The 14,744-nt window shown below is 43.4% G+C and overlaps 1 protein-coding gene across 2 annotated transcripts in view; it reads left to right on the top strand.

The window, feature by feature from the left end:
* LOC137095414 (histone-lysine N-methyltransferase 2B-like) overlaps positions 1–14,744 on the top strand; it is a 223,085-nt gene that overhangs the window by 194,910 nt on the left and 13,431 nt on the right. For both annotated transcript variants that reach the window (XM_067462059.1, XM_067462058.1), the window contains exons 23-28: positions 344–502; positions 713–833; positions 2,825–2,903; positions 6,981–7,141; positions 8,494–8,709; positions 10,906–12,442. In XM_067462059.1, the coding sequence (XP_067318160.1) occupies positions 344–502; positions 713–833; positions 2,825–2,903; positions 6,981–7,141; positions 8,494–8,709; positions 10,906–12,442 (2,273 nt within the window). The remainder of the gene's footprint in view (positions 1–343; positions 503–712; positions 834–2,824; positions 2,904–6,980; positions 7,142–8,493; positions 8,710–10,905; positions 12,443–14,744) is intronic.

Raw genomic sequence — 14,744 nt, 5'->3', positions numbered from 1 at the left:
AATTCCTAACTATGAGAGCTGTTCAGCAGTAGAACTCTCTGCCCCAGAGTGTGGTGGAGGCTTTTCTTTGGAGGCTTTTAAACAGAGTCTGGATGGCCATCTGTTGAGGGTGCTTTGGATGGGATTTTTCTGCTTAGCAGGGGGTTCGATTAGTTGGCCCACAAGGTCTCTTCCAACTGTATGATTCTATGACTCTACAATGACCCACTAAAGATGGATAATTTATTTCTTGGTGAGGTTCCCTCTTTCCGACATGCCACTCTGCTTCTTTGCTTTCTGCCATAATCCAAAGCTGCAGTGGTGGTGTTAATTGCACTGCTGACATGCCTTTCCCTTCCTTTAGCGCTGTGAACACTGTCAACGCAACGGGGCCACAGTTGGCTGCTGCCTTTCTGCATGTCTCAGCAACTACCACTTCATGTGTGCGCGTCTTCGCCAGTGCACTTTTCAGGATGATAAGAAAGTCTTCTGCCAGAAGCATGTTGATCTTCTTGATGGGACGGTAAGAGTTGTGGGAGACGCAGAGAGAGAGGGTGGCGGGGCTTTTGTTTTTCTCCTGGGATGAGTGGATTATGGCTGGGACCGTGACCTTTTTGAAAGCTAGAGTTTTGATTCCTTTTGATATTTTAAAATAGCGAGACGTGGCCACTGCAAAAAAGTAACACTTGGTCATGGTCAAGCCAAGTCCTCAGTCATGTTGTTTGTCCTTTAGGAAATTGTTACCGACGATGGGTTTGATGTCCTGCGCCGTGTCTACGTTGACTTTGAGGGTATCAGCTTTAAGAGGAAATTCATGGTGGGCCTAGAACCGGACATCATCAACATGATGATAGGTAATTTTGGGGTGGGTTGAAAAGAGTTGCAGTCTGCCAGATGACTTGGCAGCACAGGTCACCTTACCCTGATGGATCCTTCAGAGTAATGCTCTGGACCTGGTGATATATAGCAATGTTGGGTAATTTCAAAAGGAAAAGGCATTTAAAAATGGTGAAGCAGCAATAACAGCAGTAATTTAGCAGATCGGAGCCTTTTTGAGTATAGCAGTTGAGCAAATGAGCTTCAGTAATTATAGGAGTAGAGTCAAGTTTTAAATGTTACAAAATACCAAACTGAAAGAACTAGATTTCTGTATAGGAAAATTAGGGGCTATCTATCTAACTATCTCTCTGTATTGTTGTAAGTTTTTCAGGCTGTATGGCCATGTTCCAGAAGCATTCTCTCATGAGGTTTTTCTGCATCTGTGGCAGGCATCCTCAGAGGTTGTGAGGTGACAACCTCTGAAGATGCCTGTAATAGATGCAGGCAAAATTTATTTATTATCTATTTACTATATTTGTATACTGCCTTTCTCAGCCCTCAGGCGACTCAGGATGGTTTACAATTCGAAGCCCAAGAACATCATAAAACATTTAAAACAGTAACGCATAGTATAAAACCAAACAAAAGTGATAAAAACATAAGCCATTTGTGTCTCCCAATTAAAGATGTTAATTAAAAACATCAGGAAAGGATGCTTCTGGAACATGCTTCTGATACATCCTGAAAAACTTTCAATAACCCAGTGATTCCGGTCATGAAAGCCTTCAACAATACATTGAATATCCCTCTGCAGACATCTTATCTCTCTCCATGCTCACAGGAAAAGAACAAAATAGAAGACTTAGCAACTTTGAATTTAAAAAGGCATGTCCCCAAGAAGTATGAGTCTAAAATACAGGGAATAGCAAGAGAGAGGGAGACAAAGAGGGGAGGGCTTTATTTCTTTACTGTATTTTTACCCCGCTCTATTTCAGCTCCGAAAGGGACCTAGAGCAACTTTCTTTGCCAGCTCACTCATCTGCCTATCTTTTTCCTTGATTAGGACTATAAACTTGTGCAGGATATGGTTGAGTTCCAACAGGCAACAATACATGAAAGGATAGGCAGCATGAACTTGACAGGTGGCAGGCAGGAGGAGGAGTACAGGCTATTGCCAGAGCCAGATTAATCAGAATGTCTCATGGGAAGATAATTTTAACTGTGCTGAGAAGTATAGCATGCCCTTTATATGGAGAAAGCGCTAACTTCACTTCCTGCCTTCTCCAGGTAGTACTAAGAGCCTGTCACCATACAGAGGTAGATGGACTAATGGTCTGACTTGCTAGATGATGGCTTCTTGTGTTCTTTTCACAGGAAAGACTAGCTCAGTGGTAGAACACGTGATTTGCATGCAGAATGTCCCAAGTTCAGTCCCCAGCGTCTCCAGGTAGGGCTGGGAAAATCCCCTGCCTGAGACTGGAGAGCTATGGCCATTCAGTCTAGACTATAAAGCTAGATGAAACCATGGTCTGACTCTGTATAAGGCAGCTTCATGTCTTTGGGCCTACTCTGTAACAGCTGCCAGAAGGGCTAGCAAATAAATGGTAGCACTCAAGGCAGAACATCCAAATAGCTTCCCCTTCTCCTCCCCACATACATTCAGGAGTAGGCAGCTTGGTACTCTTCAGGTGCTTTGGACTACAACTGCTGTTATTCCTGAACATTGGTCATGTAGTATGGGGTTTGTGGGAGATGTGCCCCCAGAATTGTAGAAGTCACCAGGTTGTCTAGTCCTGCACTAATTATAATGAGACACCGCTCATGGGATCATTCTCCAAAACTTCACACAGCACAACTCATCAGTTTTTGTACCCAGAAAGTCAGACACTGACTATGCATTCTGTATGCAATGTTGCTGACACCCAAAATGCACCAGGTTGTGCAGTTGCCTCCCCCTTTTCCTCAGCTTTGGACCATTTCCAGATAGCAGATGCCTCTCTGCTCATTCTAAATGTATGCATTTCAGGTTCAATGAAGATAGACAGTTTGGGAATGCTGACAGACTTGTCGGAATGTGAGGGACGCCTCTTTCCTGTAGGCTACCAGTGAGTATGAGCTTCCAAAATAACTGTGATTCCATCCTGTGTTGATGTCCTGGGATCTTCACTTGGGGACTGGCTCTAGCATATACGCACATTTCATGCAGAAATATCAAGTAGTTGGTAGGGCTGGAGCATTCTTTCCATACCAGCTTACTTTCAAGGGGAGCTCCATCAGCCCCAATCCAATATGACCAATAATAATGAATCGTTGAAATTTATCATTCTAAACATCTGGAGGTCAACAGGATGGGAGACATATCAATACGGTGTTCTGTTTGATTATGGTCTCCTTTTGGCTGTTTGTGACTAGTGGAAGTGATAACAAGAAAAAGTTTTATTGGTCCTGTAAAAACTGATGGGTTTTAGTTGCTGCAAGCTTTTATGGACTGCAGTCTACTTCAGCATTTTTTATTTTATTTTTTTGGTCGTGTCAGGAGCGACTTGATAAACTGCAAGTCGCTTTTGGTATGAGAGAATTGGCCGTCTACAAGGACATTGCCCAGGGGATGCCCGGATTTTTGATGTTTTTATCATCCTTGTGGGAGGCTTCTCTCATGTCTCCGCATGAGGAGCTGGAGCTGATAGAGGGAGCTCATCCGAGATGCAAAGTGGTGTTGTTCCATTTGGCAAATTAATATCTACATCAGTGGTTCTACTACCGAACTAAGGGTTTTTTAAATGCCTGCTGTTTAGTATATTATCACATTTTGTACTTATTTCTGGTCCCACTGGTTACCTTCCCTAATTCTTAAGGAACACCTGTCTCTTGTGACTTCACTAGGATGAAGGCTTTCTATCGGAACATGTGTATTATTCAGCTTATCTGTGCTAAACTGTATGGGCTGCTGACAAACATGTTTTTGTTAATAAATACTATTAAGGAAATGGAAATGGAGGACACTAACACATACACACACTTAAATCTCTTGTGAAATATCAGCATTAACCAAATGGGCTCTCAGTACATTGCAAGCATTTAATTAACAAGTTGAAGACATTTTTCCTGCACACTTTCCAGCATTCTTTTCACCCATCTTTGCACATTAGTAAAGGTAAAGGTTTCCTCGACATTAAGTCTAGTTGTGTCTGACTCTGGGGGTGGTGATCATCTCCATTTGTAAGCCGAAGAGCCACCGTTGTCCGTAGACACCTCCAAGATCATGTGGCTGGAATGACTGCATGGAGCGCCGTTACCTTCCCGCAAAGGCGGTACATACTGATCTACACAAATTTGCATGTTTTCTAACTGCTAGGTTGGCAGAAGCTAGGGCTAACAGTGGATCTCACCCTGCTCCCCGGATTCGAACTACTGACCTTTTGGTCAGCAAGTTCAGCAGCTCAGCAATTTAACCCACTGCGCCACCAAGGGGCTATCTTTGCACATTACTTTAATTAATTATGACCTCATCATACACATTTCTGAGCTTTCTGTAGATAGCAGCAGCAGCACATCCTTCTTTGGCTGTTCTTTGTTTCTGCTTTGTTTCTGCTCATTAAAGGTCCAGAAATAAAAATAAACTTGTCAGTCATGCAGTAAGGATTCCCCCAATTTAATAGCATCACATTTGGGTTAATGGCCTCAGAGAAAATGAAGTCCAGCCATCTATATATATAAATCTGTTAGGTTGGTTCAACGGGACAGCAAAACTCCACAACCCCCCAACGAAACTGCACCAAAATTGCCATGCCCCAAGGACAACCCACTCGGTACAAACTAATCCACTCAGAATTGAAAACAACACAACAACACACAGATAAATCGCCAAAACAACTGAGCATGCGCACTGGAGCAAAGTCCCCAGCGCGCGCGCACACATGGCCGAACGGCCAACGCACCCTCCGCACTTCCCTCCCTCGCCCCGCCCAGCACGAACACATCGCCGCCCACACACACACACACACACACAAACAACACAACTTTTCCCCCGTCCCCTTCCCTCCACCCCCTACATCTTACCCTTCCCACGCTGCCTCCAAGCCCCACTCCGTACACTCCAAGCCTCGCCACGCCTCATCCCCATGGGAAAGACACGCCCCCTCCCTTCGCCCCACCCCTTCCCTCCGTGACTTACTCCTTCCCTCCTCCCACCACCTCCAGAAAGACACGCCGGAAAGGAGTAAGTCACGGAGGGAAGGGGTGGGGCGAAGGGAGGGGGCGTGTCTTTCCGGAGGGGGAGGGAGGAGGGAAGGAGTAAGTCACGGTGGGGTGGGACAAAGGGAGTGGGTGTGTCTTCAAAGTCGCCCCCTCCCTTCGCCCCCACCCCTTCCCTCCCTGACTCACTCCTTCCTTCCTCCCTCCCTCTCCGGAAAGACATGCCCCCTCCCTTCGCCCCACCCCTTCCCTCCGTGACTTACTCCTTCCCTCCTCCCTCCCTCTCCGGTTAAATACGCCTCCTCCCTTTGCCCCACCCCTTCCCTCCGTGACTTACTCCTTCCCTCCTCCCTCCCTCTCCGGTTAGATACGCCCCCTCCCTTCGTCCCACCCCTTCCCTCCGTGACTTACTCCTTCCCTCCTCCCTCCCTCTCTGGAAAGACACGCCCCCTCCCTTCACCCCACCCCTTCCCTCCGTGATCTTATGGGAGTTGTAGTTCACCGACATCCAGACAGCACTGTGGATTCAAACAATTATGGATCTGGACCAAACATGGCATAAGCATTCAATACGCCCAAATATGAACACAGATGGAGTTTGAGGGAAATAGACCTTGACATTTGGGAGTTGTAGTCACTGGGATTCAGAGTTCACCAACACTCAAAGAGCATCCTGAACCCCACCAACGACAGAATTGGGGCAAACATGCCACACTGAACCCCCATGAGCAACAGAAAATACTCAAATTTACACACAAGCATTAAGAAGGGGGAGGAAGGAGGGATGCCAGAGAGAGAAAGAGAGAGAGAGAGAGAGAGAGAAAGAGGGGAAAGGAAGGAGTGTGAGAGAGAGAAAGAGGGAAAGAGAGCGAGGGAAGGAAGGAAGAGAGGCCAGGCAGAGACTTCAAAACTCTTACTAAAGGCCACAGCAACGCGTGGCAGGGCACAGCTAGTTACTTACAATATGATCCTTGCAGAATTGATGAAATATGTTTGGTATTATGAAGAATAGTGTTTGTTTGTATACATTGTTGTAGTTGTAGCAATTATTGATAGCTTTGTATTGTTGATTTTGGGTGGGTTACAATAAAGTGCGTAATTGAGTGCATTCTCAATGTGGCTGTCCAGGTATTGCATGGCACCTGATTAATAATGTATTTGTTAGCTCTTGCAATTGCAGACAAAGGTGATAGTTAACAAGATTTACAACCATAAAAAGGAAACACTAAATGTTCCTTTCGTCATCATGGTCTCTGTGAAATTGCACATATGGTAGTTATGTTGCTTGCCCAGCAATCTCCTTCATCTTTGAGTGTTGCCATGACTGGGAATTGTGAAAATTAGAGTCCAGCAACAGCTGCAGGGCTGTTGGTTCCATGCAATGGACTATTTTTGTTGAGCTAATCCTTTCTGCTAATCCACGCAGAAGGATATCACTTGGCTTCCTCAACTGCCATGCAGATTCTCTTTGAAAACCTTGATAATCGGAGTAAGTGCAGAGAGGCAAGAAGATCAATTCTTAGGAATCGGAACAAGACCCTGTAGTATCACCAGTTTTTACTAGCACTTGAAATTTACCTTTCTTTCAGAGTACAGACATCTTGGCACTCAAACCCTTGGTGCCAAACTTAAAGTACTACATCAGTAGCCTGCTAGAATTATTTGATTTTATGAAAAACTGAAGACCCACATTGGCAAATGTAGTAATGGAGACATTAAGCTATAGAATGACCTGAATGCAATATCCCATAGTCCTTTTTTTCTTCAAAACAGATTTCCTGATTGTCAGATTATTTAGAATAGTAGATCTCACCACTTAATTGTACAGGGGGTTTTGCACTGGCATTTACTCCAGTCAGCATGGCCAATGGTCATAGAATATGGAAATGGAAGACCAACAGCAGAGAGACAGAGGTTGAGAACCAGTCACTTAGAGCAAATAGCTACCTGAATGCCACACTAGTGAGGCAAGATTGTTTTCTTTTGAGGTGTTCCCGGATGTATTGGAGTACGGTGGATGCCCGCAGGCGATGCTGGTATAAATGTCGTGTCTTAGAGTATCGGCCAAAGCAAAGCCAGGAGGAGCCAGATGCATTGGGGGTGCAGGAAGAGAACCACACTATTGTCCACAGTCCAGCTGTCCCTGCAGGTAAGGTTGATCAGCCCTTTTAGGAAAGTGCTGTTTTGGGAATGGATCATGTCATGCCTCCTTTATATGATGTGGCAACTTGGGAGACAGTACAGCTAAAGGGTTGCTTTCAAAGCATCTGACCTGGCAATGTGAGAAAACAGAAATTCTTTTGGGACAGCTATGCTGTTATCTATTTACCTATATGGGAAGTAACTCTCCTATGTTAATTAAAACCGTCTTTTAAGACCATAAAAACTAAAACAAGGTTTAAGATTATGAGGACAGTATCTCTTGCAGTCCAGCACTATAACCACTAAAGTACACTGGTTTTGTGTGTAATGCTTGTCTGTCATGCTGCCATTAGGCATTGCTTCTTAGAGGCATTATTCTTGCTTTTTTATTTGAATAACCAGCCCTTGTGGCAAAGGATACCAAGCCCTTAAACATAACTATCAGTGTAATAACAAAATTTTAAATCCAAGTAGCATTTTACCAAAAGAATGATTTGCAGCATGATTGCTGTCTATACTGCCAAAGGAGCATTCTTCTGCTCGGCCTGGGACCATAGTTCCATGCATGCCTTGCACAAGCACACAAATCCCAGGTTGGTTCAGTCTCAGTAAAGCATGTGAGATGGTATTGGTAAAGGTAAATGTAAAGATTTCCTCTGATAATCAGTCTAGTTTTGTCCAACTCTGGGGGTTGGTGCTCATCTCTGTTTCTAAGCTGAAGAGCCTCTTAGTTCATGTGGTCAGCATGACTGCATGGAACACCATTACCTTCCCACAGAAGCGGTACCTATTGATCTACTAACATTTGCATGTTTTCAAACTGCTAGGTTGGCAGAAGCTGGGCCTAACAGTGGGAGCTCACTACACTCCCTGGATTCAAACCGCCAACCTTTTGGTCAGCCAGTTCAGTAGCTCAGCGGTTTAACCAGTACCTCCCTTTTAGCATTCCAAAGAAAAGTTAATACTTGGCTGTTTGAGCAAGCATTTGGCAATGCAGTATAACAGACATAGGAATATGGAACGATTGGATGATGATATTGGACAATGTTTTTAACTAAGACATGATTTATGTAGTAACAGGTTTTATTATGATTTTGTGTTTTATGCCAATGCTTTTAAACGCTTTATACTGTAATTGACATTGCATTGCTGCCTTTGTTAACTGCCCTGAGTCGCCTGAGGGGGGCGGTATACAAATATAGTAAACAAACAAATAAATAACCCACTGCACCACCAGGGGGCCCGAGGGATGGGAATAGCCAGACAAAAATATCTCTTTGTTTTCTGCTCCAAACCCAGAAGAAGGGCCACAGGCTCTTTCCACTATTTTTGTTCTATCTCTGATGCTGTCATTTCCAGATTCAACCATAGAAGAAAAGCACCTTAAGGATGTGTCCACTTCCATACCTTCCCTGGAGCATCACTCTCCTATACAGAACCAAGGGTCTCTGTTACACCCAGAGGCTGCTGTCACCAAGCCTAAATCTCTTACCGGAGCTCGCATCAAAGTGCCCAACTTTTCCCCTACTCGGAGGCCCATCAGCGGCGTGTCATCCCGTCCACTGCCATCCCCTGGTGTGTACTTTAAGTGGATACTTTTTGTAGAAGAAAGGTGGGGAATCTTTGGGCTTGTCTCATCCCTTGGATTTCATCGTTCATGCTTGGTATCCCACCTGCTGAATGAATCTTTTCCCACTCCTAAAGACTAAAAATGCCTCTCATAAGGCTTAATTATATATTATGTTTGGGAATTTCTCTTGTACTTTTATTCCAGAATAGGACTCAAGGCAGCTTACAGTGAAATGGAAACAAGATAAACCTTAAAAGTCAAAATACAATCCAACAAATAACATAAACCAACATGTGTTTTTCATCAGATATCATTTTAGGTCATTCTTATAGAGTTTTGTGCGCTGAATTCAGATCTGTGTTCATTTTTTCTCTATCACATGTTTTTATGATGAGGCTAATGAAATAGTTAATGCATTTATGCATTGATATCAATAGAATCTACATATTTTTGGGGGAAAGTATTTAGAGAAATAGAAGATATAATGAACATTAAAATAGAAAAAAGTCCTAGTATAGCTTTATTATCATTATATAATAATAAACAATTGAAAAAAAAGATACGATAACAAATGTATTAACAATAGCAAGACTGCTTATAGCAAGGAACTGGAAAAGAGAAATAAATATACAAATAGAGGAGTGGTACAAGAAAGTATGGAAATTGGCAATAAATGATAAGTTGACATGTATATTAAAAGTTAAAGAGGTATATGGAAACAAAGTGATTTTGATAATGTATGGAGAAAATTTATTGAAAAATTATTAAAAAATAAAGAAGGAAAGTTACTTCCACAAGAAGAATTGAAATTTTGGACAGATGATATGTAAAAGCTGTGGCTTGTGGGGGGAGGGGAAGCTCAGCGGTGAGGGATAGATAATATGTATAAGCAGGAAAATGACACTAGATGCCAAAAGTTAAGGTATGGTAGGTTGTATTGAACAATATGTATCTGCTGTAAAACAAATAATGTATAACAAATGTAATAAACCATGATAAAATAATATTTTTTTTAAAAGAGATCAATAGAATCTAATAGATATCAGTGCATATATGCATTAATTATTCAATTAGCGTCATCACAAAAACTGCATGTGATAGAGAAAAAATAAACACAGATCTAAATTCAGCGCAAAAAAACTATAAGAATGACCTAAAATTATATCTGATGAAAATTGTGTTGCACTAATATGATGCAAAATGTGCAGACTTTACAGTAGTCTGCTGTAATGTACCATTCGTCATATTTTAAAAAGTTGACATGATGGGGGGGAAAAACATATTTAAAATTGATTCTAACTATGCTTCCCTCATTTTTGATTATTACAAAAATGTTTGATTTTGTTGATGTGTGTAATCATATGCAAACACCATTAAATTTGAGAACATAAAAACAAAGATTAAAATGTAGTAACATCTTTAAGTTAAATGATATTACAGTAGAATCTCGCTTTTCCAACATAAATGAGCCGGCAGAACATTAGATAAGTGAAAATATTGGATAATAAGGAGGGATTAAGGAAAAGCCTATTAAATGTCAAATTACAAATTAAGCACCAAAACATCATGTTTTACAACAAATCAACAGAAAAAGGAGTTCTCAATACATGGTAATGTTATGTAGGAATTACTGTATTTACTAATTTAGCACCAAAATATTGCAATGTATTGAAACAGCTGTGGATTTGGACAGGAGGCAAACTGCGTTGGATAATACACAACGTTGGATGAGCAAAGCTTGGATAAGTGAGACTACTGTAGTATTTTTTTTTCTCCTATACTTTTGTCTCTGGTCCCAAGCACCAGTGGCTCCCAGTAACTTCTGTGAAATTAAACTCAGGCCTTAGACTCATATAGTTCATAGCATCCCCTTCAATATGGCAGTGCATCCTCAACAAGATGACAATAATAATAATAATAATAAATTATAATAATAAAACTTTATTTATACCCCGCCACCATCCCCCCAAGGGGACTCAGGGCGGCTTACATGAGGCCAAGCCTGACAATACATCAATAAAACAAAAAACAATAAGCAAAAACAATACAATTAATATAGCTCACATATAAATAGTAACACACAAGGATTTTAAAAACCTATGGCTGGACCTGCTTTCATGCCTTGCGTAGCCACTGCAATCCATTACAGCCAGTCAGTCTCTCAATGCACCATTTTATTTTCTTCCCTTCTGTTTCTGCAGGGAGTGCATCTTCCATGTCTCATCATATCTTGACTGTGGGTGATCCAGACTTCCCTCCTCCGCGTCGCACTCAGCGCCTCAGCCCCCTGTCCCCTAGCAGTGCCCACTGTACCCACCGGTCCTCATTTCCACCTCCAGCCATGGCTAACAGGACTAGTCCCCCCAGCACCTCTCTCAGGGCAATGCCTCCCCTCCCAGACATCCCCACAGCTGGGAATGGATTCAGGCAAAATTCTACCTCTGATGGGCAACTGCCCTTACTTACCTCACCCCCTCCCTCACGGCCACCTGTGCCATCAGAGCTGGCTTTTGAGCTCAACGTCTCTGACCTGGAATTTGACGACAGCCTTCTGGATGAGCCATTCCAGGAAGAGGAGCTGGGAGTGCCACGGATGTGCCCCCCCTCTCCTGGACTGGGCCTGCCCCAGTTGGATGGGTTAGGTGATGCCGAGAGTGAGGAGGAAGGAGAGGAGAGCCGCTACTTTCGCTTCCCGCGCACAGTGGTGACACGAGAGTCACCCCTTCCGCCATACCCTCTGGACCTCCCCTTGCCTCACATTAACCAGCTGGATGGGATAGACGATGGTACCGACAGTGAAGCAGATTCAGCTGGGGGGCACCCGTCTGCCAAGGGCAAGCAGGCTGAGCCAAGGGTGGAGCGAGAGCTGGCTGGACCCGCTCCTGCTCCTGAGGACTTGCCTTCTGACATTGTGGACTTTGTGCTAAAGATCATGGATACTCCCGAGAGCAAAGCCCCACTGCCTTCCTGCCGCAATCCAATGCCGATGCCTCCAGCACCTGCTACCTCCACTAGCTTCAATGGCACTGAATCGGCCCACCCCAACCCTGCCCCAGATTTGACCCCAACCCTAACCCTTAGTTGTGCTCAGGTGCTGGGCACCCCTGAGGTAAGGATGCTGGGACCCGAGGGGCAAAAGCCTAGCTCCAGAATCATTCTTGTGAATAAGCTGGGACAGGTGTGTGTCAAAGTGCAGGGTGAAGAAGACATCCTGAACTCTCAAGATGGGGAGCAGGCCTCCAGCTGTGACGCAAAACCAAACTCCGCACCAGCACCACTGCCCGCACCCAGCCCTGTTCCCAGCCTTGGCACAGTCATTTTACAGGCACCTTTGGGCCTGAATCCAAACCCTTTGCCTACTTGGACTATTCGAGGCCCAGTGATCAGCATGGTCCCCATGGTGAATGTGGTGAGCACTACCCCTCAGGCTATTGGTGGAGGGCAGTTGGCCCTGAGCACCCCAGCTCTGATTACTCCCTCCCTTGGCCTCCAGCAGAACTGTCTCCTCCAGCCTGTGGCTATGAATTCCGGTGTGCTGAGCATTCCTGGTTTGGTGTCTTTGCCTGGTCCCCGCCCGGCCATCCGGGTCAAGAGGGTCTCCACCTTTGTAGGAAACGTTCCTGTCAAGAAGGTGAAGATGGACAGAGTCAACAAAGAGGAGCTGTTGCCCATGTCTCCTACAGCAACTCCTGATTACTTGACTAATAATTTCATTTCTGGCAGCACTGTAGGCTCCGGGTAAGGATATCACCTGTTGCCCCCTCCCCAATTTCATAATACAGAAGGTTTCTTTACAAAGCAAAAGCAAACCAATTTTGTTCTAAAATTATTTTTTAGTGGTTAAATCTTTAACTCTTAATCAGTCTTGAAGATGGTTGTGGGGAAGCTGGCAATAAATGAGTGCAACTGAAAGCTGAGGGAATTCTCCTAACCTTACTGCCAAGTCCCCACATCTGCATGAGATTTTATGAGAGTCACATGTGCTGTTTGGCACAGTCTCAGGCTCTTTCCTTTCCTCCTCAGTTGCTTAGTTTTCTGGGAGAGGACAGGATATAGGTAGCTAAGATCTTTTAAGTGGAGTTTAAGGGGGAAGGGGGGTGCATTCTTCATAATTAGAGAGACATTCAAGCAAGGTCTGGACATCAGTCCATTAAAGACTATTCTTGATTCCTTCATCAAATCCTAGTGTGGATTATGGCCTAAAGGCAAAGGTTTCCCCTGACATTAAGTCTAGTTGTGTCCAACTCTTGGGATTTGTTCTCATCTCCATTTCTAGGCCAAAGAGCTGACATTGTCCGTAGACACCTCCAAAGTCATGTGGCAGCATGACTGCATGGAGTGCTGTTGCCTTCCCACAGAAGTGATACCTATTGATTTACTCACACTTACATGTTTTTGAACTGCTAGATTGGCAGAAGCTGGGCCTAACAGCGGGAGCTCACCCTAATCCCTGGATTCAAACAGCTAACCTTTTGGTCAGCTGCTCAGCAGTTTAACCCGTTGCGCCACCCTGGGTTTTTGTCCTACAATCTAGAATTTGGGGTGAAGGAAGTAAACGTATACTATGTTAGCAATGTTTCAGTTCAGCAGTAGCCACTCCCGTACAGTAAGCATATAGCATATCTTCATGCAGCATTCCTGCCAAAGCGCCTCCCCTTTTTTGGTGTTTCCATTTCCACTTTGATTAATGTGGAAATTGTGTAGGTAAATCCTAGTGCAGGGGTCCTGAAACATTTTAAACAGAGGGCCAGGTCACAGTTCCTCAAACTGTTGGAGGGCCGGATTATAATTTGAAAAATATATATGAATGAATTCCTATGCACACTGCACATATCTTATTTGTAGTGCAAAAAAACCCACTTAAAAACAATACAATAATTAAAATGAAGAACAATTTTAACAAATATAAACTTGTTAGTATTTCAATGGGAAGTGTGGGCCTGCTTTTGGCTGATAAGATAGGATTGCTGCTGCTGCTGCTGTTGTTGTGTGCTTTCAAGTCATTTCAGACTTAGGTTGACACTGAGCGAGGGCCAGGTAAATTACCTTGGAGGGCGGCCGTATCCAGCCCCCAGAACCCCTGTCCTAGTGTATCAAATAATCTGGATACTTTAATAATTGCACAAAGAAGCAAGAATCACAGAGTTGGAAGAGACCACAAGGGCCATCTAGTCCAACCCGTGCCATGCAGAAAAAGCACAAAGAATGTGCAACAGATGGCCACCCAGCCCCTGTTTAAAGAAGGAGCTTCCACCACACTCTTGAGGCAGAGTTCTACTGTTCAACAGCTCTTGAGTTGTTCAATAGTGTTGGTGATGTTTCATAGAAGAGCTGATGATATTTTATAGAAGACATTTGGGACTGCCAGCATAGGACTTATTTTCAGGACTAGCTTCAAAGCTTGCTTTATATGGACTTTCCAGAAAGAAAATTGTACAATGATTAGGAGCCTCTAGGAGGAAGTGATGGACCTCCACAGGCCACAATGGGCTAAAACATGTAGTTAGATCTTCAGCTCCAGTGGTGCTTCATCCATATAGAGCAGGAGAAAGAACACCATCTGAGAGCATCTTCCACTATAGCTGTTTCCAAAGTGATAGCTGTGCTAGTCTGTTTGATCATGAAGGAATACAGTAGCACATTTGAAACTAAGAAATTTCTAGCTGTTTTCCTGGATACAGTACACATACAAGGTTTACTGTATCTAATGAGGTGGACTGTACTCATGAAACCTTGTGCCTTAATATTTTTTTCTTCCCAAGTTGTCTCTAAGGTGCTACTGGATTTTTAATGTTTTTTTTTATTGCTATAGTTACTATTTCATCACATCTGCAAGGGGCCAAGTTGGGAAATTAAATAATTATTTTGAATTAATTCAGATGTTTTATGTCCATGTTTTATGTTAGTTATAATTTTGATAGATTACGTGTTATTAGTTGTTATGTTTAAGATGTCTTTTATGTGGGATTATTCTGGGTTATTATATTTGTACTTATTGTTATTGAGGCATTAAATGTTGCCTTTTTGTTAGTTGGAATCC

Source organism: Anolis sagrei, chromosome Y, assembly GCF_037176765.1.
Source record: "Anolis sagrei isolate rAnoSag1 chromosome Y, rAnoSag1.mat, whole genome shotgun sequence".
Taxonomy (NCBI): Eukaryota; Metazoa; Chordata; class Lepidosauria; order Squamata; family Dactyloidae; genus Anolis; species Anolis sagrei.
Note: the sequence above shows the minus strand (reverse complement) of the source record. Positions and strands in the feature narration are given on the sequence as shown.